The sequence below is a fragment of the Anas platyrhynchos genome, chromosome 3 (genome assembly GCF_047663525.1).
Source record: "Anas platyrhynchos isolate ZD024472 breed Pekin duck chromosome 3, IASCAAS_PekinDuck_T2T, whole genome shotgun sequence".
Lineage (NCBI taxonomy): Eukaryota > Metazoa > Chordata > Aves > Anseriformes > Anatidae > Anas > Anas platyrhynchos.
In genome coordinates, this window is record NC_092589.1 from 110,507,025 (window position 1) to 110,535,021 (window position 27,997).

A 27,997-nucleotide genomic window follows, 5' to 3' on the forward strand; every position below is an offset into this window, starting at 1 on the left:
GCTGATAGTTTAAACAAATAGAGATATACACCTAATCTATGTCAAGAGCATACATTGAATCAGCTGCATACGTATGGAATTTGCAGTAAGGCAATGGACATTTTCTTTGTCCCTGTATCTCCTGCCCTTCAAAAAGGCTAAGAAGGGTAGTTTGATGCCCATTTATAATTTAATGGCAAAGAAATATACTTCCCTTTTTTTAATAGATCTTTATTTTGTTAGAGTATCTGAAGTTGAACAATGAATTGAAAGAAATTAACGTTTTCAAACACTATAACCATAGTCCCCAGACAACTTGTTTGTGGGAAGCTCTTTGGTTGCTACTTCTTAATTCCTTTCACAACATAGCTCCCTGCTCTATCCTTAACATAGTTACCCTCATGGCTGACCAGATATTCCTCTCTGCAAGGGACAAAGCTTCTTCACACTTACACTTAACACTAACTCAGTGGTTTCTAAATGTAGTACTAGAAGGGCAAATGAAAGTAATGAAATTACATTCTAAAGCAAAAATAGCATTATAGAAAAATTGTTAAAGGTTCAACAGTTGAGAAACATCTTATACAAAAAAGGTAGAAATACAAAAGCTTTCAGAGAACCAGATCCTCAACATGACAAAGATCAGAAACAGCTTACTTTTTGTAAGATTTCTGAGCTCTTAGTGATACCAGATGCCATTTTCTCAGTTTTACTGATTCCACAGAAGGGAGCATTCACTGCCCTATTGTAAGCTCCTAATCTAGAGAAGCCTGGGTCTCTTACAGAGCTGGCAGAGAAAGACAAGCACTTCCATGTTTGATACACACACATTACGTTAGCTTCATAATTGCTGCCTAAACATTCCAAGTTAACTGTAGTGCGAATTCAGATACCTAAGTCAGGTGTTCAAAGTCCAATACTATACATATCCTACAATTTAGTGTTATGTGAGATGCTCTAGGATTTTCCATCTGGCCAGCAATTTGCTGTTCTAAAAGGGGACCCAATCCTCTTTCGTGTTTCCAGATCCAAGTGGATGTCATAGATACTAAAGCGCAAGTTAAAACCACTAAACATTTTGGCATCCAAGTACCACCAGTAATGAACACATAGGCAAAACATGCTAAAATAAAGAACATATTAGGCTGTATAAACATATTAAATATTTTTACCTCACCAAATGGAGTGTAGAACTGCACAATATTTACATTGTTATCTTGAGAAGTTGCTTTTAGGGAGCCAGCCACTGCCAACACACTTCCACAGTGGTTCCACTGAATACATACTACATTCATACCAGTGTCAATCAAGATAGGATCTAGTTTTTAAAGAAATAAACGTCAAAAATCTAAACATGTAGACATTTTGGGTCAAGAACAGCTCAGTAATTAGCATCCCACATTTTGCACCTACTCTGGTCATTCTCATCTCTCATTATCTGGCATCTTCCATTATCATAACAGACAGCGAGACAAGGACAATCTGGTTCAATGTAGCCTTCTGTACCATGGTACCAATGTATTCCAGCAATACGGAATGCTCCAGTTAAGTTTGCCAAACAACTCAGTTTCATTTTCACCTAGGCAAGAATGGTTAATTATTTAAAGTCATACATAACATGCTATTTAGAGGAACAATTCATAGGTTAACTGATATACTGCAAAAGACAGTCATATGGGCAAAACTGTTCTCCTGCACAAAGAAAAGTTTTGACTTCATCAAAAATTTAATAGTTTGAAAGAGTTCCTTATTCAAGGTTGGATAAGACATACGAGAAAGAAGAACTTCTGGCATTTTCACACTTTGAAAAGTAACTTAAAAAGTAAACATGCACTTGCACAAAAGCCGCACACCACCATGCAAGGAACCCCACTGGAACTCCACCAAATATAAAAATGATTTCAAATCACTCCTGGCCACAAGTTCTGTTGTTGTTGTTATTTTTTGACTATTTTTTTAAATAACCCTCCTGTTACTTTTTTTCTAGGCAAAAGACTCTTACTTGATATTCTAATTTGTGTATTATTGTTTCAATTATTTTAAAATATTATTTAAGGTAAGCTTACTCTTGTAACAATTATAATTAGTGTGTATCCTTCAAAGAATGCCCTGAACAGATAAGAATGCATGTAGATCACTTTGAAGGGGGCTGCCAGGTAACTTAAGGGAAGAATTAAGGGAAAAAGGACAAATGTAAATATTGTTGAGAAAAGCAAGGACTGGGAGAACAACTTATTTAAGGAATCTCAGTAATTTATGGCACATGTTAGAAACATCATAATACACACAGCAGGAAGAAACAAGAACGGATTAAAGAAAAGAGCATGGGAAGGGTAACAGCTTCTCATGGAAGGAAGGAAAGAAAAAAGAAAATTCACCATAATAGCATCTGAAAAACGAACAATATGGTTTCAGATACATTGCTCTTCCCAAAGTGAAAGTTTTACTTCTGCTTAGTGTTTTATCATAGTTATTCTAATATTCTAAATAAGTAGATTAAAAAAATAAGTAAACAACCACTGCAGGAATGTAGCAATATTGTAGTTATTTCCACCATTTTTACCACTTATTACCAGGTTTCCTCTGAAGCATGCAACATTCCTTACATAATGAAGAATGACAAGATCAGTAGGAAAATAAACTAAAGCTTTATTCTAAAAGTACACTAGTACTTTTGACATGAGCTTAATTTAATTTAGCTACCATCACCATACATATTTTTACATTTTCACTAACTATTGCAAAGCAAAAAGGCATTTGCTGCCATGATAATCATTTCGCTACCGAGAATAAAATATTTATAACATACTTCTTTTCTTGAAATATTTTCATTAAAAACGAAGTGCTGCTGCAGCAAGTTTGAATATAAATACTGTACAAAGAACCACACATGAAATAAATTAAGAGGAAGTATTTTTTTATGCATGTTAAAGTTATTATCTTTATTATACCAACCATAAACTTACAATAAAATTTCCCTGACTGTCATAAATGTGAATTTCTCCATTTGACATTCCAAAGAGTAAAACTTTGCTATCAGAGGACCAGGTCACATGGCACAGGTGTGTACCTTTCAAGTCTTTCCCCCAGATGCGATTGCCTGTAACATAACATTTATTGTACTTAATAATCATACCACAAAACTAAAAATAAGATGCATGTTAGCAGTATAGAAACTGAAACCGCTAAAGTTCAAAGCAACAACTATTAAAGTAACTACTAATTGTACTTATATACATAAACAGAGCTGCTACATACATGACACTTAAAAATGGAAGCTATATAGCACAACAATTAGCAGAGCTTAAGTTTTACCATCCACAGATCCAACAATCACAGCTCCATCCTCATACACAATACAAATCTTCTGTCCGTCAGCATTCCAGCTCATACTTCGAACAACAGATTTATTTCTGTTGTTAATCATCTCTTCATACCAAGCACCTATTAGGAACAAATGAAAAACTGAGTCATACTTCTAATTTGAGAACCCTCTAGCAGATTCAAGAAACACGCTATCATTGAATTCAAAGAGCAAAAAACACTCTCAGTTAAAAAGATATGCAAATTGGATGATAACAACATTTGATACTAATATAAATTCCAGAAGTTGTTAAAAACAAAATAGTACAAAAACACAAAAAGTTTATAAGAATTACCAACAAATTAAACTAGGTATTCAATAAAATGGAAAAACATCAAGTGTCTGCTTATAAAAACAAAGACGGGATAACAAGTTATATATGACTGCAGTATAATATGTAATAAAAAGCTATAGGAACAAACTGCTCTGGAAAGGAATTAAAAAAACGTTGTTCCACCCATTCTGTAAAAACTCCAGCAAGACTACACCAGTGTGAAATCCAGTGTTCAGGTGTGAGTTACTTATTCCCCCAAAAAATATGGGCAAACAAGAAATAACAGAGGGGAGCCGAAGTTTGAGAGTACAAAGTAATTTACAGGTTCTTCTCAAAAACTAAGAGAGATTATTTATGTCCTTCTTTTTATTGTTCAACACACTATTTTTCTCCAAAAAAATAAAGTAACAAATTTAAAATAAGAGATCTGTAGCAGTTTACCAAGCACATGGCTAAGCACCAGTATCTTTTCCTAAGATACCTCTGGAAGACAGATTCCTTTTCATAAGCAACACTACGAAAAATTTAGATTACAATCACACTAAGAACCTGGAAAAAGTTTTGTATCTATTTCAGCTTTTAAAATCTGCAAAGTAAGAACTCTGAAAAAGAACCATTAAAACTGGTAAATGATTTCCCACAAGTGGAATATTATTCAGTCTTAAAGTTGTCCTGTAGCGTACCTTTATACATCATCCACACGATGATGAGCCCATTTTGATCACTGGTTGTTAGTTTGTGATACTGCTCATTCCATGTCACCACTTGCACAGAACCTAGAGAATTATACAAATCTTGTGTTTATGCCATTTAAATACATTAAGGAAAACCACCACACACAACTTTATCACTCCGGAGTTTACAGGAATTTGCACTGCCGAGATTGATTTAGTTTTAGGCATTCTTACTACACCACTCCTTTCTCTTCCAAAATTCTGCTCTAATTGGATCCTTCTGGTCCTTTATTCACCCACTTGAGCAACATCCTCTCTAAATTCTACCCAGAATATTGTTTCAGTAAGCAAAACCCAAACCATAGTTTTGCAGTTTGACTTAAGATATTTTTTTCCTCCTCTTCATAAAAATAACTTGATCTTCAGTAGAGCTGCAGTTTGAAAACAAAATCTCCCTCCTGATTACCAAAAAGAACACTCTGCACACAGCTCCTTCAGATCAAGTTTCACGTGGGATCCTCCTCATGAACATTTAACTTGACTTGAAACATCTTCAAACAGTTTTTTAACAACCATCTTATTTCATCAGTTCAATACTGGGTATGAACTTGGCCTCTTCCAGCATCACACACTTCCACTTCTTCACCAGTGGTTATGCATTTCCTCTGTATCCTTTTCATTTCTCCAGATTTCAGTCACAAGTCCAGTCACAGACACAGTCAAAGATATCCTGGATGTCAGAGATTTTTGAGGGGAACTGTAACCTATTTCACAATCAAAGACATCCATTCAAAATATCCACTAAACCAATTCTTCAAAATTAATTTCTTCCATCATGTTTAACCAGGCCCCTAAAGTAATCCATTGCCAGGTTTCAACTACAAATCATCATAAAAGACCATTCCTTCAAATTTTCTAAGGATTTCAGCATTCTCTTTGTATCTCCCTTTCTGTGGATGATGACCATTTAACATGTAAGAGTTTGATTCCTCCATGACTTCCCTGTATTCAATGTTTACTTTCAAAAATACTTCAGCCTGTTTTCTAACCTCTGTAAACTTTGTATACCATGCTGCAGTCTACATACATATATAATTTGTCAATAAGAAGAGAAAATAAAGACATTTTGAAAACAGAGATGAGATTTACTGAATTGTGACTTCTTCAGAAGAAAATGTAAAGCTGCCATAACATATGCAAATCTTAGATATTATCAAAAAATAATTAAAAAAAATAAGTTCCTCTGTGATAGAACACATACAATAGTATCATCCACTTTAGTATCAATCAATTCTTCTTTTTCAGAAAAATGAATGGGGCCCAAGTAATTTAGAAAGTCACGCAGATTAGGCTGAAAGGTCAAAGTTTATAAACCTAACCATGGAGAACACATAAGCAAAACGTAAGTTGTTGTAGGCAGAACCTGGCTTGATTTGTGCAGCATTCATTGTGCATCATGCATACCACACCAGCCAGAAGAATTGGGGTGAGGTCACATCAGTCAAACCCGTAATTCATTCACAAATCATGAAAGATTAACTACAGGTCTTTCATCAGCTAACTTAGTAAAAGTAGATATCCAACCTGTTACATACGTGATCTTCATGCTGATATCCTTTATTTTAGTCTTTTAATTAAAAATTGGAGAAAAATACTCTATCAACTTCCCCAAATCCTTTATTTTTCATTTTGATCAAAATACATTAAATGCTCAAGGAGACTTACCACTATGACCTTCAAGAGTTTGATTCATAGAAAGATTACTAGGAGCTGCAAGTCCCTTTATTTTTGCTTCATCTAAAAATAACAAAAACAATTATAAAATAAACTAATAAAGCATACCTATTACTGTAATAATGCTTCAGCTCTAATTACTGGCTTTAATCGTTAAAATAATTCCCCTAAAAATAGACAGAAGGTGTATCTATAGGATGGATTTTTCCATTCCTCAGTTCAATGTATTTGCTACCCATATCTGTCATCCAAATTCGGATGCTCACTAAGCCTGAGCAACTTTTCAGAAATAAACCAAAAACAACAAAGAAAACATATGGCTATCACAGCTTATTTACTTTTAGAAAAAGTTTTAAAAGAACTAGAAAATTTATTGGAGTTCACTTTTCTCAGAGCATACTCATACTATTTCAAAGAAATATACAACTTTTTCCTTAGATTAATGGTAGAGAACATTAAAAAAAAAAATAGTGAAATGAGTATGAAAATAAACGGGAAGTCCACATAGCAATAACAAAAATGAAGCGTATGCCCTGAAAGAAGAAGCACTGAAGAGTTCAGTAGATATTAAAGTACTTATCAGCTAGATAAGTAGTAGCTATAAAAGCTAGATAAATGACAGGCATATCATGTGAAACAAGCTAGAGGAAAACAACGTTCAGAAGAAAGCAGCAGCACCTTTGACACTTACACAAATCTATAAACATCTGTGTACAGGCTTCAGATGTATGCCATGCTGTTAAGTTAGAGAATCGGAAGGAGTTGTGTTTTCAGAATACTAAAGTGCGGTGGATTTTATTCTTAAGAAAAAAGGAAAAAACAAAACAAAACAAAACAAAACTCCATTACCTGTCTGTGTTTCTAACTTTAAAACTTTCAGTAATCCATCCTCTCCGCCACAGGCTATGAACCCTTCATTCTTATTCCAGGAAATACATCGTAACTGAACATTACCAGGAACCGCAATCTGAAAAAGAAATATTTTGCGTCTGCACCTTGTTAAGAACCAACTTTTATTTTAAACTCCCCCGAGAGCACCTCAACAGAGGCACCTATGAGAACGCAGCAGCGAACTACGGACACATTAGCACACCCGGCACGACAACAGCAGTCAGTCAGGCTTATAACCCAACCCGGCAGCACCTTCTTGCACAGGTAGATGAACATCGTGAGGGGGGAGCGGCGGCCGAGGGGCTCCGAGCGGCGGCGTTCCCGGGGCCTGCCCGCACTCGGCGCCGCCGTCGCCCTGGCAACCGCCGCCGGAAGCGCGCCGCGGGAGAGAAGCTGCACTGCTTCCGGGAGGGCGGCCCGCCCCTGGCATGGCGGGGGGGGAAAAGGGGTGGGAACAGGGGAGAGGACGTGGGGTGGTCTGCTTCGGGTAGGAGGTGGCGGTAAGCAGTTGGTAAAGGGCTTGCTGCTTTGAAATAAAGGAAAATAAAAGTGTTTGTGAATTACTTGCGCGTCGTGTTTTGGTATTGTTTGACAGAATCACAGAATCATCTGGGTTGGAATAGACCTCAAAGATAAACAAGCCCAACCTCTGACCTAACGCTAACAGTCCTCCACAAAACCATATCCCTAAAGTCTACATCTAAACGTCTTTTAAAGACTTCCAGGGATGGTGACTCCACCACTTCCCTGGGCTGCCTGTTCCAATGTCTAACAACCCTTTCGGTAAAGAAGTTTCTTCCTAACATCCAACCTAAAACTCCCGTGGCGCAACTTAAGCCCATTCCCCCTCGTCCTGTCACCAGGCATGTGGGAGAACAGGCCAACCCTCACCTCACTACAGCCTCCTTTAAGGTACCTGTGTTATAAGTTGCCCCCTTAATTAATTTTCAGAGAGCATTGCATTAATAATAGAAATGAATTTATTGAGTAAGCAACAGCAAGCAAAACAGCACTGGGCGGCTGGGGAGTCTTGGCTCTGCCAACGGCGCACACCTCACCCCCGCCAGGGTCCCTTTTTATATCTTGGTAATTCCGGGATTACGCAGCACATCCTGGTATATTCTGTAACTGCGCGCACTGTTGCTAGGGGGTCATCTCTGTCCCTCTGGTGGTCGTGAAGATGAAGGCCGTAGTCTTCCTCAGCGTTGTGGTTCAACTTCTTTTTTTATTTGGTCATGTTGGCCCAGCATGAGACAGGAAGGCAGGATGTTGATACACTAGTTTAGCAACTTATCAGGAGATGGTTACATGAGCTTTGCAGCAGGGTCTTTGAACAAAAGAGGCAACTGAGATGCAGAAGGAGAGAAGGGGAGGGGTTCTCTTTTTTGTTACATTAAGCAAAAGAATTTTCATAGCGTCTAGCCAAGCATTATACAGCTCCTTACTTCACCAGGGAGTTTTTGCAACTCCCGCTCTTCAAACAGAACTCCTTGTTTTTATAATACAAAAGACAATGAACAAACAGTTATTGTGTATTACACCTGTAGAGTGTGATAAGATCGCCCCTGAGCCTCCTCCACACTGAACAAGCCCAGCTCCCTCAGCCACTCCTCGTAAGCCTTGTTCTCCAGGTCTCTCACCAGCTTCGTTGCCCTTCTCTGGACTCGCTCGAGCACCTCAATGTTCTTCTTGTAGCAAGGGGCCCTAAAATCACAGAATAGTTTGGGTTGTGCGGGACCTTAGAGCCCATCAAACTCCAGCCCCTGCCATGGTCAGGGACACCTCCCACCAAAGGTTGCTAAAAGCCCCATCCAGCCTGGCCTTGAACACCTCCAGGGATGGGTCATCCACAGCCTCTCCGGGCAACCTGTTCCAGTGCCTCACCACCCTCATAATAAATAATGTCTTCCTTATATCTAATCTAAACCTACCCTCTTCTAGTTTAAAACCATTATTTTTAAAGCCATGATTTTATCTTAAAAGTTTAAAGCCATAATTTACAACAGTACATGCTAAGGATTACCCCAACCCCACAATTAGCCCAACCTTCACTGCTGTTTGAAGTAAATGATGGCTGGCAGCGCATGTTGCATGACATTTTGCTCCCTCACAGGCACTGCCATGCACCCACAACTTAATTTACCACTTAATTTATTGTAATGGGCAGTTCCACGGGCTAGTATCTGTACTCAATGGGTTAGAGGGGGTAAAAGAGCCCTTTGGAGAGAGGAAATGGTCATTGTGTGTGCTGGGCTCACAAATAGCACGGAGCAGTGCAGAGGGTGTGGGATCAGGCCCAGACCCGTGCTGCTCCAGGGCTAGAGAGGGCTTCAGGAGCAGCCTGGCTCCTCAGCAGTGCGGCCAGAAGGCGAGTTAGATGGGACCTGTCTGTGAAATGAAACATTTTCATGCTGAAGCTGTCTTGTGATGGACAGAAAAGGTGAGCCCAGGCAACCTCTTTGGCATCCCGCTCTAAACACTCGCCAGCTTCATGCAGTACAAATGCTACATCTCCAGGGTATTACCCTCAGTTTCACACTGGCTAAGTACTTCACATTGCAATTATCCACAATGCAAACACTGAAATATAAGCAATGTTCAATGCCATCCATAAAGGAGGATCTTGATGAAGCCAGGTTCACACACGTGCATATTGTCAAGTTTGCTGCCATACCCATCATCTGAGAGGCTATCTGAAAATGTAAAGAAATAGAACCATCCATTGGGTATCATCAAATAATTTTATTGAAGGTACGTTTTTACATGTTTATATACCTTCAGGCACTGACCGTCCATTTTTTTAACTAGTGCCAATTTAGAAGCATATAAGTAAGAGAACTATGAAACAAATCAGGCTGAGCTCCTAAAAGTATCTTAAAGCTGAATAAGATGGCTAGAGTTAAGTTCGAAAATGTTTTAAGCAGAATAAAAATAATTTTAAAATATCATCCAAAAGATTTTTAATCCTTGTTCATAACAGTTCTTTTCATTAGTCAAGTTCTATTGCCTCAATAAGTGAAACAGTATAAATACTCATCCATAAAATGAGTACATCTATATTTAAAATAAAATAATATTACAAATTCACTTAATAGGACGTGCTCTTATGTTCTTAAAAAAACATGCTTGTATCACCTTGGAATTTTGTCTGGTGCTCACAAAGTAAGACAAGATACTTGCTCAGAGGAATTGAATGTTAAATACTATCATCTGCAAGGTAGAACGACATTATGAATACTAGCACGTGAAACAAAGCCTGTCCAGCTCTTGCAAGGTAGATCTGGCCCCCAGGACAATTTTCCACAATCATGTAAAATTATACATCTCATTTGACAACCAGCCCTAGTGTAAATGGGACTAATGTAATACAATCCCAGTTGCCAAGAAGTGGAAAAGTCTTGCATTAGATTTATAACTTGTTTATTCTTACCAATTACGGAGGCCAAGGCATACTTCTGGTCTTATAAATCCTTATATAATACCCGTGTTCAAGGTGAGGACATGAAAATAAGCAAAGTAAAGTGCTGGATATAAAACTCTACAAGTTACAGAAAAAAATATGCACATACAGCTCTTTGAGGAAGCATCTATAGCACAACTAGGTTGTCCCATGCTGACTGTAATTGAACGGCAACAAATTAGTATCAGTGGAGACATACCACAAAATAGGCATTAACTAGGAGAACCTCCATGTCAGCATAATTCATTCATAATTGTACGTGCCCTCTAACTGAATTCCTGCCTGATTTTCCTTGAAATAGTTTGTATGTACAACCTGCAGGGTATGACACGAGCACAAATGTTGTTACAATATGTCCTTGGCATACCATCTACTGATTTAATATTTCGTGTAATTTATTTTGTATGATTATGTACAAAATTGTGATTGTGATTTAGTTGCATGATTACACATGCAAGTGTGCTAAATAAGTGGATTTCCTTTAACAGTGAAATTTGTAAATTGTCAGCTTCTGCAAGCCCAGCTGGCACCAGGAAAGTCTGTGGAATGACAAGAGGAATGACTGATTGCTAACGTAAGTAAATCTTGCAGGATAAAAACCTTAAACTGCAGCGTGTATTTCATCCTTCCAAGTGTAGAATAACTTTGAAATAACTATTAACCTTCTTATCAACAATAACAAGGAGTTGTAGGTTTCAAAATCAAACTGTTCTTTTTCCAACTGTGTGACTCAAGAACAGTGTCCTGTTTAATTATGCAGATTTCTTCCATTTGTGCCTCTTCTATCTTTGAGGTTTTGTTTCCTTGCCTTTGTTAAACTGTTTATTTCATAACACACATACTTTAAGTTGTATATATTTAAAAAAAAGAACATCAGTGTGCTGATCATACTTTATTTTATTAAAATAAGTTACAAGACCACAAAGTACTTTCCATTTTAATGGACAAATGCCAGAGGCACGATTTTTACTCTGCCTAGCCATTTCACAGTTTTATATGATGTGAATACTTTTCCATTCCTTTCTTTCCTGTATTTACTTTTAAATCAAAGAATAAAAATGCAGTTACTGCAGAATGATGGTACCTGCTGTACTACTGGCAGTACAGACTGAAGCACAGCAGGTATAGGTAGCTTTATGGTTACAAAGTGACCGTACATGAAGATCCTCAGGGCATATTTTCAAGACGGTTGTCTTCCCGAAGTCTTCTTGACACTTGTCAATAATAACAAACCAAATGCTGTTCTGTAAGCTGTGCAACAAATTAAAGCTTGCTGAACACAATAAAAAATAATTGCTTCTGAAAGATCATTTTGGGATCTATCTAAGTAGAATGGTAGCTCAGACAACCTGCTGTCTCTCTTGATATGCTTGCAGCTTCTCAGACACTTCATCTAGTGGTCAGTTGTTAAGGGCAATACAATAGGTGGCTATGAGGTTTGGTTTATTTATGTTTCTCATTACTGCATTTTACAGAGAAAATCAGATTCTAAATGAGATCAATACATGCTTGAACTAGAACTTTCAAAACATTTTAGAGAGGTCAGGGTTTGTTAACTTCCTAAATTTTCTCTACAACCCCAATTTCTTATAAGAAGTTAGAGCGAGTGACATTTAGGGCTGAGGAGTAGCGGGTGATGCTGCTTTTTCCAGTTTGGTTCAAAAGGAAGCTAGGGATACAAATTGCTCAGCAAAGGACTTTGAAAGAAAGCATCAATTTTTTGTAATGATTGTATTGCTAACTTGAAACTACCACCATCTCATTTAACATTAGTGCTTTGGGGCAGAGAGATAGTCTGTTCTTTTGAGATAGATATTGTGCTACTACCAAGATGACATTACAGGGTTAATTAACTTGGCACTCAGTTTTAATTACTTAGACTCCCTGGAATGATGCATGATCCAAGGAAAATTAGATTCTCCCCTTCACCCTTCCCAGGCAGATAAAGCGAATTCAAGGGACCCTACAAAGAGAGGGATTTACACTTAGACCTATAAAAATAACTTTGAATTTATTCAAGAACTGGGAAACTTGTATATTTGGTAGAAGACTTCATATGGCTTTCAGAAAACTTGGTGAACTGAAGAAGCCATTTATCTGTATAAATGATGAGTTAATATACAAAACTTAGTAGTCTCCCGCTTTGATTGATCTGAAATATCCCCCTTCCTTGATTTTGTAGCCCCAGGGATCAGGATGACAACCACAGACCTAATACTCCCCTATATTAATTCCTATTTGAACAAGAGCACCTTTCACAGAAGAAAAGCATGTAGTCTCAGAAATTTCCAGCACTGAAAACCTACCCCAACCCTTGGTAAACGGTCACCGTGATCAACCACTCTCACTTTCAAAAATTGTGCCTGATGCTGAATCACAGCTTGTCCAACATCCAGTTATTAGTTCTTCTCATTCCAGCTGAGGACATTTATTGCAGCATTCAGGTTTGCTACCACACCACAGAATTCACCACTTTTATTTTTCCTCCCACATGTTTGTGAAATGTCTAATCCGGGGGCCAGCTACATTTCTCCTTGCTGCCGCAGTGCAATGAATGAAGCCAGTGAACCCTGCAGCCCACGCCTGGGATGCGCTGCAGCCTGGATGCTCGCCCAGTACCCCACACTCAGCACCCTCCCACTCTTCCTGATATCTGCCTGATATATCCCAGCAGCTGAGTAGTAATAGGCTAGCAGTTTTTTGCACAAGAGAACTTGCATGAAAACTATTTGGGACCCTGCCTGCCTGTGGAGTTGGAAGCCCGACCACAGCTGGTCAGACGACTGTTACTGCTGCATGTGAAGGTGTCCGAAAATTTGGGGACATACACAGGCTACTAATAGCAGAGCTCAGAAGTGAGCATGTGCTGTAAACGTCCTCTGAAAGAATTACAAATAGAGCAATGTTTGATTTTCAATGTAACACATATTATCCTGGTGACGTGAGGATGTGCATCTTATCTGTACCGTGATATGAAAAGGAAATATGAAAACGTAACAGTATTGGCAACATGCAAAATTTCACTCCCTGATGTTAATAAAATCACCAAGAAAATACTTTCTGTTGAGAAACGTGTTCCCTTGCAGCTTGTATCAAAACAGCTACCTCCAAAATACCAGTGAAGAGCTGAACACATAAGAAAAAGGATATGTTTTGTGGACAGAGCTTGGAGGCGTGAAGTGACCGAGTCCTGCAGTGCAGCTATGGCTTCACACTTACAGGCCTCCTCAGTTGTTACAAGACTGCTTGTTGAGGCTCCTAAGAGAGAAAACAGCATTTAGAATACTTAGGAAAATGTTTAAAAGCCAAGAAAATGCAAGATTCTGCAAGGGGAGCTGAAACCAGGCTGTGGGACTGCAGCCCAGGGCAGTCAGGAGGGAAAGGTGGCAGAGATGGGGACCAGCACGTAGCTGGAGGCATATGTGTCCTATCTCCAGGAGCAGGACAAGCACTTTTACCACTTTGTAAATAATGCAAAATAACAGGAACACGTGCATTCATTTTCAATAGTAAACAGTAGAGTTTCAGCTGTGTCATCAACGTGGTTCACCTCCCAAATACTCTTGGTTTATAACAGTGGCAATATCCGTGCACAGGGAGTGTCGTTCCTCATTCATCAGGAGGTGTGGACATGAGTCCATCCAATGTCACATCAATGGAGGGAATATGGAGGGAACAACAAAGGTCAAATGGGTTCAAATGAATTTAAAATCTGGTAGGAAAGCACAGCGATATTAATAGAGGAGTCAGTATGGAAGAGAAGTAATCAGCCTCTTAAGGAAGAGGAAGCAAACATTGCCATCCTTTGCAGTGATTCCAATTAATCTGTTTCTGCTTCTTGCCCTCAGACTTGCAGGCTTATCAAGGACCAGGGCCTCAATTGTCTTCAAGAATTCTTTTGTCTCCATAATCTACCACAAAACCAGCAATGTTCATAAACAAAGGGCTCAGAGAGGTGACAATTTGATAGTGGCATAATGACATGTCATCCGCTGATGACTGCGAATTCTTATCTCTGTGAAAGGCAAGTTAACTTCACCTACTCCATAAAGGAAATATATAAGCTACACCAGTTGCTTCAGGTTAAGAACAAATAATACCAACAACTCCTGAAGCACTGCTACTATAGTGAGATTACCAGGTACGTTTGAGGCCAGAATACTAAGCTTCTAAAGGCAGCACCTCCTTAAAAGATCTACAATTATGAAATGCCCTTTCAAAAAGAGATAATTTGCATGTAATTGCTGTTTCCTTATACAAGTGTTTTTTACATTGCTTGCAAGGGCATTGGCAGAAGATTATTCAATTGTTTTTTTTTTAATTTTTTTTTTCAATCACTAAACAAATTATGCGACCATTTTAACAGTAAAACAATAGGAATACTGTACCTGGAGATAGTTTATATTTTTTTTTTTCTTAATTATTTTGGTTTCTCTCTTTATTTATCATGCCATTGATATTTCCATTTTGCATGGAAACTGATGACTGCTTCAGAAAATGACTGAAATATGAATTTCAAAAGTTTGTCCATTCAGTGTTTCACTGAAAAAAAAATAATCTTTGAACAGATTCATTTCAAGCAGTGCAAAAATTCGTTTGCGAATTTCACCACAGAAACTGGTGTCTTCTTGATTCCACTGAACCTGTATTTGTTCAGCTCCCTATTTTGAAACATCCTGCCGGCTTTATGGCCGATGTACAAAGAAGAGCTGTTCAAGATTCAGCTGGAGGAGGGCCAGTTCAAAATATCACACCAATGTGGTTGGTTTCCAACTGACTGCCAGTGAAGTTTGCATGTTTGCATTTAAATTCTCCAGTGACAGATACTGATCCTCCTTGAATTATGTCTGCTTTAACCGAATTACTTTTACATACGGCAACTGTCCAAGGGTATCCTGAAGACTTCTGCAGAGCTTCTGTGAAATTTAGAGTCTTCCAGTATTTGATATGCAAAATCTTGGGCAATTCCACTGCTACTGGGATGCCCAACAAGTCACACAAAACATGCTAGTTGTTTTTTTACACTGTATTTATGTTTAAGTCCAGACCTACACAAATTATTAGTTTAGTAGATGGTGTTTAGCTACATTCTTATTAGCTATATAAAAGACATTATATAAAATGTCTCTTTTTACACATTGTTTTTACACAGGGCAATTTCATGTAATGTCAGATCATTCCTGCTCCAAGCAGTAGCAGATCAGACAAGATACCTCTTATGTCCTTTCCAACCTACCTTAAGCATCAAATGCTGCAGAGGCTCTGCAAATAGTTTATACCGTTATAGCCCATGCAATTGGAGGAGTGGAAAAGAGCATGGGCTCTATTACTGCAATTCTTCTGACACCAGTTGTGTTCCCTTCCAGCCCCCACTCTCCTCTTTATGCTGGTACACAATTGAGTCCTATGCCTCAGAGACAGATGCTCCAAAACCCAACCTTGCCAGTACTCCTAGTTACTCATGTTTCATAAGGAAATTCAGATTATAACAGATTTAAAAAAAAATAAAATACAATGAAGTCCTTAAATGTGTGGTGACAGGTAAGAGTCAAGTGCAGTTTTAAATACAGTAAGTGCTATAACTAAAGAAGGATCAAACTAGCTCAAAACATTATTGGAAATAGAAAAGAATGAAAAGGGATTATACTTTTAGGGAGTTAGTGAGTTGACAAAAAGTTTCTCATGGAGATTGAAAGGATTTAACACATTAAAGAGAGGTACTTCAATAAACATGTTCATAATAAAAATATTAAATCATTACTTGAGCATGTCTTCTCGTCTGGGTTTAAGGTAAAGCCTTCGTAGCAGTCACAGGTGTACGACCCCTCGTTACTCACACAGACCTGCTCGCAGTCATGGGTTCCTGGTGCGCACACATCGATTCCTACAAAATGCATTTTGGTGAAGCAGTTATCCAAAAACATGAAAACCTTTTAAAACGTTTCCCAATGGCAGTACTTTTCCATGCTGGGAACTTATACTGCATGAACTCTCACCAGCTGCTGCTGAGATGTGTAACTGATGTTGCCTTGGGGCAGTGACCTAAAACCAGTTGTTTTACTGGGGTCTCTCTCGGTCCTTACTTTTACAGCCTGTGATGCTGACCACAGCTCTCTAACCTAACCAGTTGTGAAGCACCAGCTCACCTCCAAAGATATGCTAGGAAAGGCTTCCAGTACATGGTAGCTTTCCATTGAGGATGCTGGGCAGGAAAGGAAGGCTTTTAAAATAATAGCATTTTTAGCATAAGGTAAAGCCACTGAGAAGCTAAAGAAACAAACAGTGAAATGAAATTCAACCTGGAGGGAGGACATCACCTCAGGCTGTCTCCTGCATGATGGCATGCAGTTTCCACAGCACTGCAAAGTGTGTGACTGTGTGACTAACCCCAGCTCTTGTCTCTTCAATTATTTCTCAGTTCTGGGTTTGCTGTGTTGCATAATTGCACCTAGTGAAATACAGTGAAGGCCTTCACGACAGGGTGATAAGGAAGGAGCAAATGCTAGACAGTTAATGGCACTGGTGCACATGAAGTACCTGATGTACCTACATGATCACAGAATCACAGAATTTCTAGGTTGGAAGAGACCTCAAGATCATTGAGTCCAACCTCTGACCTAACGCTAACAGTCCCCACTAAACCATATCCCTAAGCTCTACATCTAAACATCTTTTAAAGACTTCCATGGATGGTGACTCCACCACTTCCCTGGGCAGCCTGTTCCAGTGTCTAACAACCCTTTCAGTAAAGGAGTTCTTCCTAACATCCCACCTAAAACTCCCCTGGCGCAACTTTAGCCCATTCCCCCTCGTCCTGTCACCAGGCACGTGGGAGAACAGGCCAACCCCCACCTCGCTACAGCCTCCTTTAAAGTACCTGTAGAGAGCGATAAGGTCACCCCTGAGCCTCCTTTTCTCCAGGCTGAACAAGCCCAGCTCCCTCAGCCACTCCTCGTAGGACTTGTTCTCCAGGCCCCTCACCAGCTTCATTGCCCTTCTCTGGACTCGCTCAAGCACCTCGATGTCCTTCTTGTAGCGAGGGGCCCAAAACTGAACACAGTACTCGAGGTGCGGCCTCACCAGAGCCAAGTACAGGGGGACGATCACCTCCCTAGCCCTGCTGGTCACACTGTTTCTGATACAAGCCAGGATGCTGTTGGCCTTCTTGGCCACCTGAGCACACTGCTGGCTCATATTCAGCCGACTGTCCACTATCACTCCCAGGTCCTTCTCTGCCTATCTGTAAGCTCTACAGTGATGCTCGAAGAGGAAAAGGCAGAGTGACACAAAACTGTCTTATAATGCTTAAATGCACATATAAGTTTCTTAAATAGATACATTAACCTGATAATGAGAGTGATTTCAATACATCTGCTTGGTTGGGGGGGGGCATGGGGGAGCAGGGGGCAGCAATCTGGACTTACTTGAGCATGTCTTCTTGTCTGGGTTCAGGGTGTAGCCTTGGTAGCAGTCACAGGTATAGAAGAGATCATCTCTAACACAGACCTGCTCGCAGTCATGCCTGCCAGGTGCACACATGTCAGCAGCTAAGGAAGGCATTGGAGAAGAATATTAACCAATACCCACACTTCAGACTCTTTATTTGGCATCAGTAGTTCCCATCTGGATTCAAACCAGGACGTTCTCATTGCACATCAGCACGCTGTTAGCTGCAGTAAGGTATACAGAGTGTGTTCTTATCTGTCTGTCAACATCACGAAGTTCGTATGATTTTTTGGAACTGCAGCAACGCTTTTTTTGTGTTGTAACAGATTGCAGAAGGAACTGAACTAGCAGTGACCCAGTTACAAAATAATTATCCAAAGGAATTTCAGAGAACAAATATCTGGGTTTTAAGAGAGCATTTGGCATTTTTTCAGCTCTGATGGAGTTGGATAAGACACTGTTTTATGGAGTGAAAAGACCATAAACAGAAGAGTATACATGGCTGCTAAAAAAAAAGAAAGACATGGCACCCACTGCCAGTTACAAAGTGGGCACTTTATGTGTGAGGCAGAGGTTTTCTGCCAAATTTAACACATCAACTCCAAAAAAGCAAGTTGAGGAGTTCCTATATTTGGATATTTTTGCAGTAAGGAGGTCCTGTAAGGCAAAAACAACTGAAGAAAGAAAGGAGAGAAATAAAGAAACAGAAAAAGGAAGAAAGAAGCAAGTAAACAAGAAAGAAAAGAGCCCCTCTTGGATCTATGCTATTTTTGTTATATCACAGAGACCTGGAGGTAGTTGAGAAATCACAAGCAGCCTAGTGAAAAATGAGAGTCGAAAGAAAAAAAAAAGCATATTGGAGAAATAATCTGAAATTTGAGTATGCAGGGGGATGATCGTTGCTATGAAAGGAGACTGAGGACTGGACTCACAAAAGGGATGCCTCACTGAATTCACATTCCTTCACAGATGTTTACAGTCTCTATGTAATACCAGCTGAGAGTTAATCTTAGGAACTGATTTACAAAATCAGCTCCTCAACTAGGCAGGAAGAAATATCAAGAAAACGTTTTTGCCTCTTTGAGATGCAAGAGCTGTGAATTAATTGGAGGGATTTGCGTAGGAATTTCCTGGAATTGGAAGCCTGGGTTTGTCACGCAAAATATAGTAAGGAAAGGGATTATGATGAAAGTGGAAAAAAGGGTTTTATATAAATAAATCATCAGTGAGACATACAAGGAAATGAAGGGTGAACTTCAAATGCTAATCAAGTGAAAATGATACAGAATACATATTAAGCCATATGTACCATATGTATTGTTTATATATACATCCTTATGTACCGACCATGTCAATGCTTCTGTTCTCCACAAGAGACCAGCACTGGGAAAGAACATTTCTCTCCAGCCTTTAGAGCTCTAAAGCCGGAGTATTTTTTTAAGTTCCAAACACATCCACCAGGAAGAGTGATTACACTCATGGTGTGATTACACAGGCTGTAGTCTGTCCTCCTGTACATCCCCTGCTCTTCTTCCTCTCATTCCCACATCTTCGTTATGCTTGTTTGCTGAAGAGCTTCCTGAGACAGGTAGTGCATGTGACATATTCCCACCGAATATATTATCCTTCTCCTCTCTCAGGTGGATAAGGCAATTCGTGCCCCTTGAGAGTGAAAATATTGTGAAGTCCCCAGGGAAATGCCAAGTGGCATTTTAATTACAGCAATTACACGCTTCACACAGCTGTTGAAGAGTCACAAGTCTCAAATTATTACTGGAAACGTGAAGAAAACCTGAAGTTGCACTGTGCTTTCGGGAGTCGTACAAACTCTTGTGTAATTTATTAGAAAAATAACATAAATAGACCTGACTTAGAAGAGTTATTTGATGTTAGCTGAACACCGTATTTCCTTGACCAGGTCCTACCTGAGCAAGTCTTCTTATCTGGATTCAGAGTGAATCCTTCAAAGCAGTCGCAGCTGTAGGATCCATCGGTTCTCCGACAGACTTGTGCACAGTCATGCCTCCCAGATGCACACAAGTCCATGGCTGTGGAGGACCATGTTTTAGAGAAGAAACCAATTAATCTCTCACTGACACTCAAGTACTTTAGATACTTCAACATTTATAAACACAATTTAATTAGGATTCAAAATAGGATCCAACCAGTGCCTTACTACATTATCATATTATGCTGCAGACAGCTGAATTCGGTTACTGAGCATTTAATGCAGGAGGCAGATATCTGGGCTCCAGGACATCACTACACCACGTCTTGCACAGGCTGATTTCCATCTGCAATTCTGGCTGCCTTGAATAACCCCACACACGCTGAAGCTAAAGCGCCGCACGGAGACAGGCAATAACCTGCCATGTTGTTGTTTCGTGCAATATTAGCAGGAAGGATAATGAACCCAAATTCATACTCTCATCTGAAGGCCGGCACAAAAAGCTAGGGAGGTCATGTACAAGTACTGTTAAATGGCAAGGAGATATGAAACCTAGTTAGAACAACAACAGTGCCAAAAACGAAGCAGAAACACTGGGAGGTGTTTCTTTCCTCAGAAATGAGAGGTATGAAAACTTCAGTGAGAGTTGTGCTTATGTGTTCTCCAAGGGAGAGAGGCTCTTACTAGGTACAAAATAGCTACTCCAAGGCTGATGCTGCTCAAAACTTCTGGATTTAAAGGAACAACTCCAGAAAATTAAAAAAAAAATCTTGGGGGAAAAAGTTTTTATAATAAGCCAACTTTTCAGGGTGACAATTCAAGGAGAAGGAAAGGATGAAAGTGCTTATGGTGAAAGGCTGGGGTTGCTATATTGTGGAGCCCTGCATAGCTTAGAAACAGAAGCAGCAAGTTGTAAAACAAAACAAAACAAAATATCAAGCAAACAAAAACACTGAGTTTTGACAGTGGAGATGGAGGGGATGTGGAAAAATCATCAGGTTTTAAGTTCTCTATGGACCAATGGCACTTGGTCTCCAGTGGAGACACAGTGCTGGTGGGCATCTCTAGCTTAGGTTTCTCCTCTCCCAGGGACTATATTTATGAAGTACAATGAAAATCATGAAATGGTAAGTCAATGACAATTTATTTATTTGTCAATTTATTTTAACTCATGACATTTAAATAAAAGTACAATTTTATTGGTATTTGAACCAAGGGGAAAGGCTACAGGTGAATTCTCATTTTAAGAGTCGATATCTGCAAGCGGTTTTTCAACTAGAAGCCATGAAGATAACTTGGAAAATATGTCCATGTCACCATAAGTTTCATATATTAAAGTAGCCTTTAATTCTTACCTGAGCAAGTCTTTTTATCTGGGTTTAGGGTGTAGCCTTCATAGCATTCACAGACATAGGACCCGTTGTTGCTCACGCAGATCTGATCACATTCATGCTTCCCAGGTGCACACACATCCACAACTGCAAAATGCATGCGAGAGGAACATTTTCAAATGCATTTCCATTTGGAATCAGCTCAGAAATGGCAAGAGTAATTGAAGGAATTAGAGTAAATGGTAGGAGAAAATATCTACATGGTGTCCACATCTGAAGACTTTGTTTTGGCATCTGGCCCTAATGAATGGTTCTACAGGCATAATAAAAAGGATGGTGAGGCAATCAAACTACTTCTCACCATTGCTTGCAGAAGACGTATTTATTTATTATTTATTATTAGATTTATTATTGAAAGGGATTCAGACGTTTGCTGTTTCAACAGAAGTACAAAAGTAGCTTCTGAAATCCAACTGTGTTATTAAAAAGAGATTTATTTTTGTTTTCTGATTTAATTTAATTTACAAAAGGAGTAATACCTGAGCAAGTTCTCTTATCTGGATTCAGCGTGTAGCCTTCAAAGCAATCGCAAAGGTAGGATCCACCGTTACTCACGCAGACCTGCTCACAGTCATGGGTCCCAAGCGCACACGTATTCGCAGCTACAGAGGGCGTTTACACAAAAAGCATTTCAGTCATCCCAAAGGAAATAAACATTCATTAATAATTTACTCTTACAAAAGTACTTCACATCTAGCACTGTCTGCTGGATTAGTAGTAGGAAATTTCAGTACTGTGTCACTATCACAGAAGTTGCAGTCATCTTTTGCATCATTTGGCAGCCAGAAGAAAGAGGTCATAAATGACTCCAAAATAGCTCCACATCTGAGGGGGCAGAAAGACAAGATTGATCTGCAAAAGGAGGGAGACAGGGAGAGATTTTAAGCATTTAGGACCGTTATGTTGGAAATGGGAAGGTAATGAAAAAGACTTGGTTTAACTTACTAAACTCTGCTTACTGGCATACAAGCTGATTTATGAATTCCTGCTGTACTGTAAAAAGCCTCTCATGTAAAATGAAATGTGACGGCACAATAAAATAAACTAAATTACAACAGAAAGAGCAACAAGACTAGGAGCAACAGAAAAACAACTCAGAGGCGCTAGGATAACAGGCTGTCGTCTTAAGGATAGAAAGAGTGTTTGTGGAACTCTGGTCCAGGCGGATCAGCCACCGAGGAACCCAGGCAGTGCAAGATGGGCATGTGAGAGCTGCAGCTGCCTGGCTCCATCAGGTTTAAAAAGTCATGTCCAAAAGAGGATATGGAGGGAAGCCTACAGTAAGGCAGCTTTACAGGCACGGCAACCTCCTGGCAGAAAGACAATACAGAAATAATGCCCAAGGCTTAGAGAAAATGAAACTGTGTGCTACAAAATGAGATGAAATTTGAGCAGACTGGCTAATTCCCCAGCAGACAGTAAGGTTATCTCATCGGAATGAGAAAACAGCGATATGAAAAGCAGCATGATGGATGGCAGCTGGATATAAGTTTGCTGTTGTGACAGGGCAGACAAAATGCCTGTGATAACACTGGGCTGTCTCTGCAATGAGCTACATGTGCTGACAGTCTTTTCATTCACAGGTCTGACCACCTAATTAATTAACCTCTGTCCAGTTTTTCTCAAGTGTATTTAGCTTTGGATATGATTCCTCTGTGCCTGTAAAGGAAACCTAGATACTCACTTAAACTTAGATGATTTTTAAATGACTAAATTTAGGTGAGATTAAAAGGGGAAGGGAAGATGGAGGGAAAGCTGAAAAAATGGGAGAAGGCATAAATGGGAATGAAAAGGAAGATGGAATCAAAGAGGAAAAGAAAAATGAAGAGACAAGCCTGTTGAGTTATTACCTGAGATACTACTGAGATGAATAGCTGCAATGTGCATCTGGCATAATGGTAAAACCAACTTAAAAGCAGCAGTGGTGAGATAAGAAATGACGAACAAGAGTTCTTGAATGTTCTCATGATTTCTGAATGTAAGGCAACATTTCTTGTTTTCTGAAGTATGGAAGATTTAGATATCCCCTTATAAGACAGAAAGTGTGTCTCATCTATTGGAAAAAAAATCTGAAACCAAGCCAGGGTCTTTTCATTCTGTTATATTCTTGGGAATAAGAAAATTCATATGAATGATTTATGAACAAAATCTGCGGGTGATATTTTCAAGCAAACTGAGAAGCTCAGATTCAACTGGTCAGATTTTTGTGGTAGGAAAGGCAAGCTTCCACTGGCTTTGACACCAATTCAAGGTGAAGATTTTCCATCTCGAAGATGGTCTCACACTGAATGATGCTCTCAATGCATCAAGGACCTGATCTTAGCCAACTATTTTGCCCCTGAACATTAGTTTTCCTGTTTTCAGTTCACCCCACAAACAAACTTGTTTGGCTTGGCCAACGCAAAGAACATCCTAATTGTCACTGGTGAGTCCAGATTTCTGTCTGTCCAAAAAGCAGTTCGGAGCTGGAAAAGACTTGGTTTACCCACACTATATAACAAGACTGTCTTAGATTCGTTTGGTTTGTAAGAGCCTTTTGAAAAAGCATGGCCTTTACCCCGTTTTTGTTCATGAATCCTACAGATTCTGGCTAACTGCATATAGGATACTCAGAGTTACACTGGAAATATGTAAGTGTGAGCTCTCTTTGGTTTATCCTCCAGCTTAACGGGAGAATAATTCCTATGCCTCATCACAATAAACAGTAGTATTACATTTCAGAACAAGAGATTTTTCTTGAGTGCTATGAAAGGACTTGCTTTCACTAGACTTGCTATTTTCACAGCGCTCATACCTGCATACCTGTCCAGGTAGGTGGGAGCTTGTACCCGCTTCCAGCTACCAGAAAGAGGATGTGGTCACACCAGCAACACAACATGATGTCAAGCCAGACCTCAAGCATTTCCTATGTTAATTATTGGGCAAAGTGTCCTGCCTACAGATGGTCCTACACATTTAGTTCATACCTAGAGAAAGAAGTCTATTCACTCTAAATGTATTCAAAAGGTACAGTGGTAATTTTTAGCAAGGCTCTGAAATAACGAAGTAACACATTCTTGCCAGCCAAGTTCCTGAGGCAATGGCTGCTACTTGAATTCTCTCACAACGTTCTTTACACCTGATGTTACTTGCCAGAGAGTTATTTTACAAGGCATTTCCTTAGAATTTTACTGGAAAAACTACTTAATACAAGTTGCTTTAATTGTCAAAAAGTCATTGTTTCTTTGTGGGTAGGGCTGTGGCAAAGCTGTTTATGGGCAAACCTCAATTCTCCAGGTACACCATAGATTTTTGCCAATGACAATGACAACCCACGTTGGCCTAGCATTGTAGTGGAGTTCAAACCATACATACATCCAGCCCTCAAAGAGCAAAGCTAATTTGGCCTAGCCCCCAGGAGCTGCTGAAGCAGCTGTCAAAAATCAAGTGGCACAGGAACAGGGAAAGGTGGAAATCCGGCACACTAAAAAAGCCCAGGAATACCTGCCCCATGAAAGCTCATCCTGAGAGAACACATCATTGTGTTCGGAAACTTTGTCCTACCTCAAATTTCTCAAGCTAGTGCGGCAGTTCACCTGATTTTTGTACTCTGAACCTATGAGGAGCTCTTCAGAACCACACTTCCACCCTCCTACTTTCCTATCCAGACGGGAACAGAAATGAGCAGCCTGCACAGCTCCAGCGTGGGCCCTCAGCACGTCAGTAACAGGATGTAGCTGAATCCCAGCCAGGCTGCAGTGCCTTCTCATGCACTAAATCATGCCAACTACACAAGAACATCCCCTGAAATCGGTCCTGTTCCTTGCACGGTGAGGTTACTATTCAAAGTGAAAGGCGATTACTCGGCCTCCACTGAATAAAAGGGTTGACTTGTTTGCCCAACCGATGGCAATGGAAATATGTAAATGCAATACATAACACTTCTCGAAATAAAAACTTCTTTCTTAGGGAGTGGAACCACAGTTGGAGCCAAAAGGAGCCAAATTACACTACCGTCTTGGACTGACCACCTTACCGCAGAAAGTCTCTCTAAACTTGGATGTCAGCTTTTCAATCACACCATATGTCTCCACATAAAAGACGTGTTCATCCAGTGGCTCGCTGGCCATCACCCTCAGGGACTGCATGTCGGCACGATCTACCCCAACGGCGTAGATCTCAATGCCAGCTGCCCGGGCGCTCGCTGCCACGTCTTGAACCTGGTCTTGCGGCCGTCCATCTGTCACGACAATGACCACCTTGGGGATATTGAAGCTTGCTGGCCGGGTACCCATCTCCTCGGTGAAGACTTCATCCATGGCAGTTTGGATGGCAAGGCCAGTCATTGTGCCAGCAGACAAAGGCTGAATGTGAGAGATGGCCTCCTTCATTGAGGCTTTATCAAAGTGGGTCCGGAGGGGAAACTCTACCTTGACAGTGCTGGCATAATTCATGACTGCCACGCGGGTTGTTCTTTCACCAACATCCAGAGTGTCAATCATTTTTGACAGAAAGACTTTCACTTTCTCAAACTCTTCAGGTCGGACACTACGGGAGCTGTCTATGATGAAGACAAGGTCTAGGGGCCGGTTCTTGCAGGCAGAGTCTGTCAGGAGGGAAGGAAAGCACATCAGTCATCTGCACGGGACTGTGATGGCAAACTACCTCCACCAGATAAACACAGGCACCCTTCATTCTCTAGGAAGAGTCTTAAAATTATAGGGGCAACTCATGAGAAATTCTTAAGTAGTCCTTTTGACAAGTAGTACATGACTGAGCACTTTTAAGCATTAAAAAATTGTCACATTGAGCCCACAGGATAATGTCCGACTATCCTTGAAACAAGGGGTTGTAGTTCGCATGTAGCAGCCTACACAGAGATGTTTTATTGATACGTAAATGAACTTACTTTTTCTTCTTACAGATAAAGCTTGAATTCATTTTTATGAGAACAGAAATAAAGCAGTAAAACAATGGGACAGATTGCATAGCGAACAGATGTTAACAATATTTGTTAGCAGTAGCTGTTAACAATATAGCAGATTGACGACTGGAAATTATTTCTTGTTTGTAATTCACAATCCAAAGTACACAACAAGAAGAAATAAAGACCAACAGGAACATGATGCAGACCATGCTGTGATAAATGCTTCTTAAGCAGTTGTTACTGCGTTAAAGCTTCTATAGCAGTTATTATATGTAGAAGTTATTATTCATGAAGCAATTTTACATGTCAAAATGAACATTTACACACACATTTGTAGCTTCTAAAGTTTCTCACTGGCATAGAAATCTAGACTGAACAGAAAAGCCATAGCTCAGTGAGGACAAGCATCTCTGCAAGGAAAACTAAAAAGAATCGAGACAGCAGCAGCAGGCAACCAATGCTCAGCGCTCTCTGTCCTGGGAGCTTGACCTTGATGCCATCATGAACTTAGTTTCTATCATCAAGTATGGATTTATACTACTGGTTTAAGAAAAAACAGACTGCCCAAAAGCAGAGTGTTCCTACAAAGAAGATGCTCCTGCTCAAGTATTATTGCCTAGCAAAAAGTGTTCAGTCAGCTTGAATATACTCTGTGAAGAGTAACTTTTGGAACCTGATACACATCTCCCAGCTACGATCAGGATGACTTATTATTCCACTCCAGCTTTAAGAAAAAAAAAAAAAAAAAAGACATTTTCTTCAGAAGTCTCTTAAAAGCAGAGATGAAAACAAAGCTTGTTTTCCAATATGTTAAAGAACTTTTTTCTCTTTTGCAAGTGTACATCTTACTTCAACCATGAAGCACAGCAATAGAGCTGATTTTGCTTTGGGACAGAGAAATGGACTGCAAGAATCTAAGATCCCATGCAGGTACATTATACATAATTCTACATGCATCCCATAGCTCAGAGTTTGCATAAGCATTGAGAAGAATGGCTTTGTGCCTCTTGTGAAGCCTGGAGGAATATGAGGAAATATTTGTACATGCACATGTATCTGAAGAGATGAAAGAAAAAAGATGCACAATGTTCATCCTAAAGAAAATGTAGAAAAAACATCTTTTTTAGATTAGGGAACAAAACTTTTCAGGAGCCTAGTGTTGCTATGAGTCTGAAATAGAGATGGTTTGAAAATTAAACAGGTAGATAGGGAGAAAAGAGGGGAAGGGAAGGGAAGGGAAGGGAAGGGAAGGGAAGGGAAGGGAAGGGAAGGGAAGGGAAGGGAAGGGAAGGGAAGGGAAGGGAAGGGAAGGGAAGGGAAGGGAAGGGAAGGGAAGGGAAGGGAAGGGAAGGGAAGGGAAGGGAAGGGAAGGGAAGGGAAGGGAAGGGAAGGGAAGGGAAGGGAAGGGAAGGGAATCACAGAATGGCCGGGGTTGGAAGGGACCTCTGGAGGTCAGCCGGTCCAAGTGGTTGCCACTTCTGCCTACAAGCACACCCTTGGACCTCTGCAGCTCCAGCAAGATGTCCCCAACACACACCTTTCCAGTCCCCCTTTGCAAAAGCAAGCAGGGAAAAAATCCCAAAGAGCAGCCAGGGCAGGCAGCACCCGGAGAGGCCGGGTAGCAGCGAGCAAAGCAGGCAGGCAGCGAGCTCCAGGCATCATCCCCGGGGCAGGGCAGCCCCCGGCAGAGGAGGCAGCTCCGGCCGGGGGGGACCCGGGGGGCAGCAGGGCCGGTACCTGCCGCGCCGTGGCTCCCGGAGAAGCCGCTGCCCAGCGGCTGCCGGCGGAGGCGGTGCGGGACGCTCCGTGCCCCGGGCTGCAGGAGCAGCAGGAGGAGCAGGAGCAGCGGGCAACAGCCCAGGATGCCGAGAGGCCGCCGCATGGTGCCCCCCTGCCTGCCCTGCCCGCCCCGCCGCCACGCATTTAAAGC

The 27,997-nt window shown here is 40.4% G+C and overlaps 2 protein-coding genes across 4 annotated transcripts in view; both read right to left on the reverse strand.

Moving 5' to 3' along the window:
- WDR35 (WD repeat domain 35) overlaps positions 1–7,328 on the reverse strand; it is a 39,734-nt gene extending 32,406 nt beyond the window's left edge. For 2 of the 3 annotated variants that reach the window (XM_027455277.3, XM_027455276.3), the window contains exons 1-8: positions 7,169–7,328; positions 6,875–6,992; positions 6,017–6,088; positions 4,301–4,393; positions 3,295–3,423; positions 2,946–3,079; positions 1,393–1,558; positions 1,152–1,297 (exon numbers count right to left, since the gene is read on the reverse strand). In XM_027455277.3, coding sequence (XP_027311078.3) covers positions 1,152–1,297; positions 1,393–1,558; positions 2,946–3,079; positions 3,295–3,423; positions 4,301–4,393; positions 6,017–6,088; positions 6,875–6,992; positions 7,169–7,192 — 882 coding nt within the window. In that variant the 5' untranslated portion in view covers positions 7,193–7,328. Of the gene's footprint in view, positions 1–1,151; positions 1,298–1,392; positions 1,559–2,945; positions 3,080–3,294; positions 3,424–4,300; positions 4,394–6,016; positions 6,089–6,874; positions 6,993–7,106; positions 7,126–7,168 lie in introns of those variants that run through there. The other variant, XM_072036477.1, reaches the window with a different exon arrangement.
- Positions 7,329–9,643: 2,315 nt separating this feature from the next.
- MATN3 (matrilin 3) lies at positions 9,644–27,990 on the reverse strand. Its single transcript, XM_027455280.3, has 9 exons — positions 27,805–27,990; positions 25,177–25,746; positions 21,641–21,763; positions 21,126–21,248; positions 19,748–19,870; positions 17,801–17,923; positions 16,138–16,260; positions 13,527–13,634; positions 9,644–11,772 (listed from the first exon to the last, which is right to left on the reverse strand). The coding sequence occupies exons 1-9, from the start codon at positions 27,947–27,949 to the stop codon at positions 11,717–11,719; spliced, it is 1,494 nt and encodes a 497-aa protein (XP_027311081.1). The 5' UTR covers positions 27,950–27,990; the 3' UTR covers positions 9,644–11,716.
- Positions 27,991–27,997: the final 7 nt, after the last annotated feature.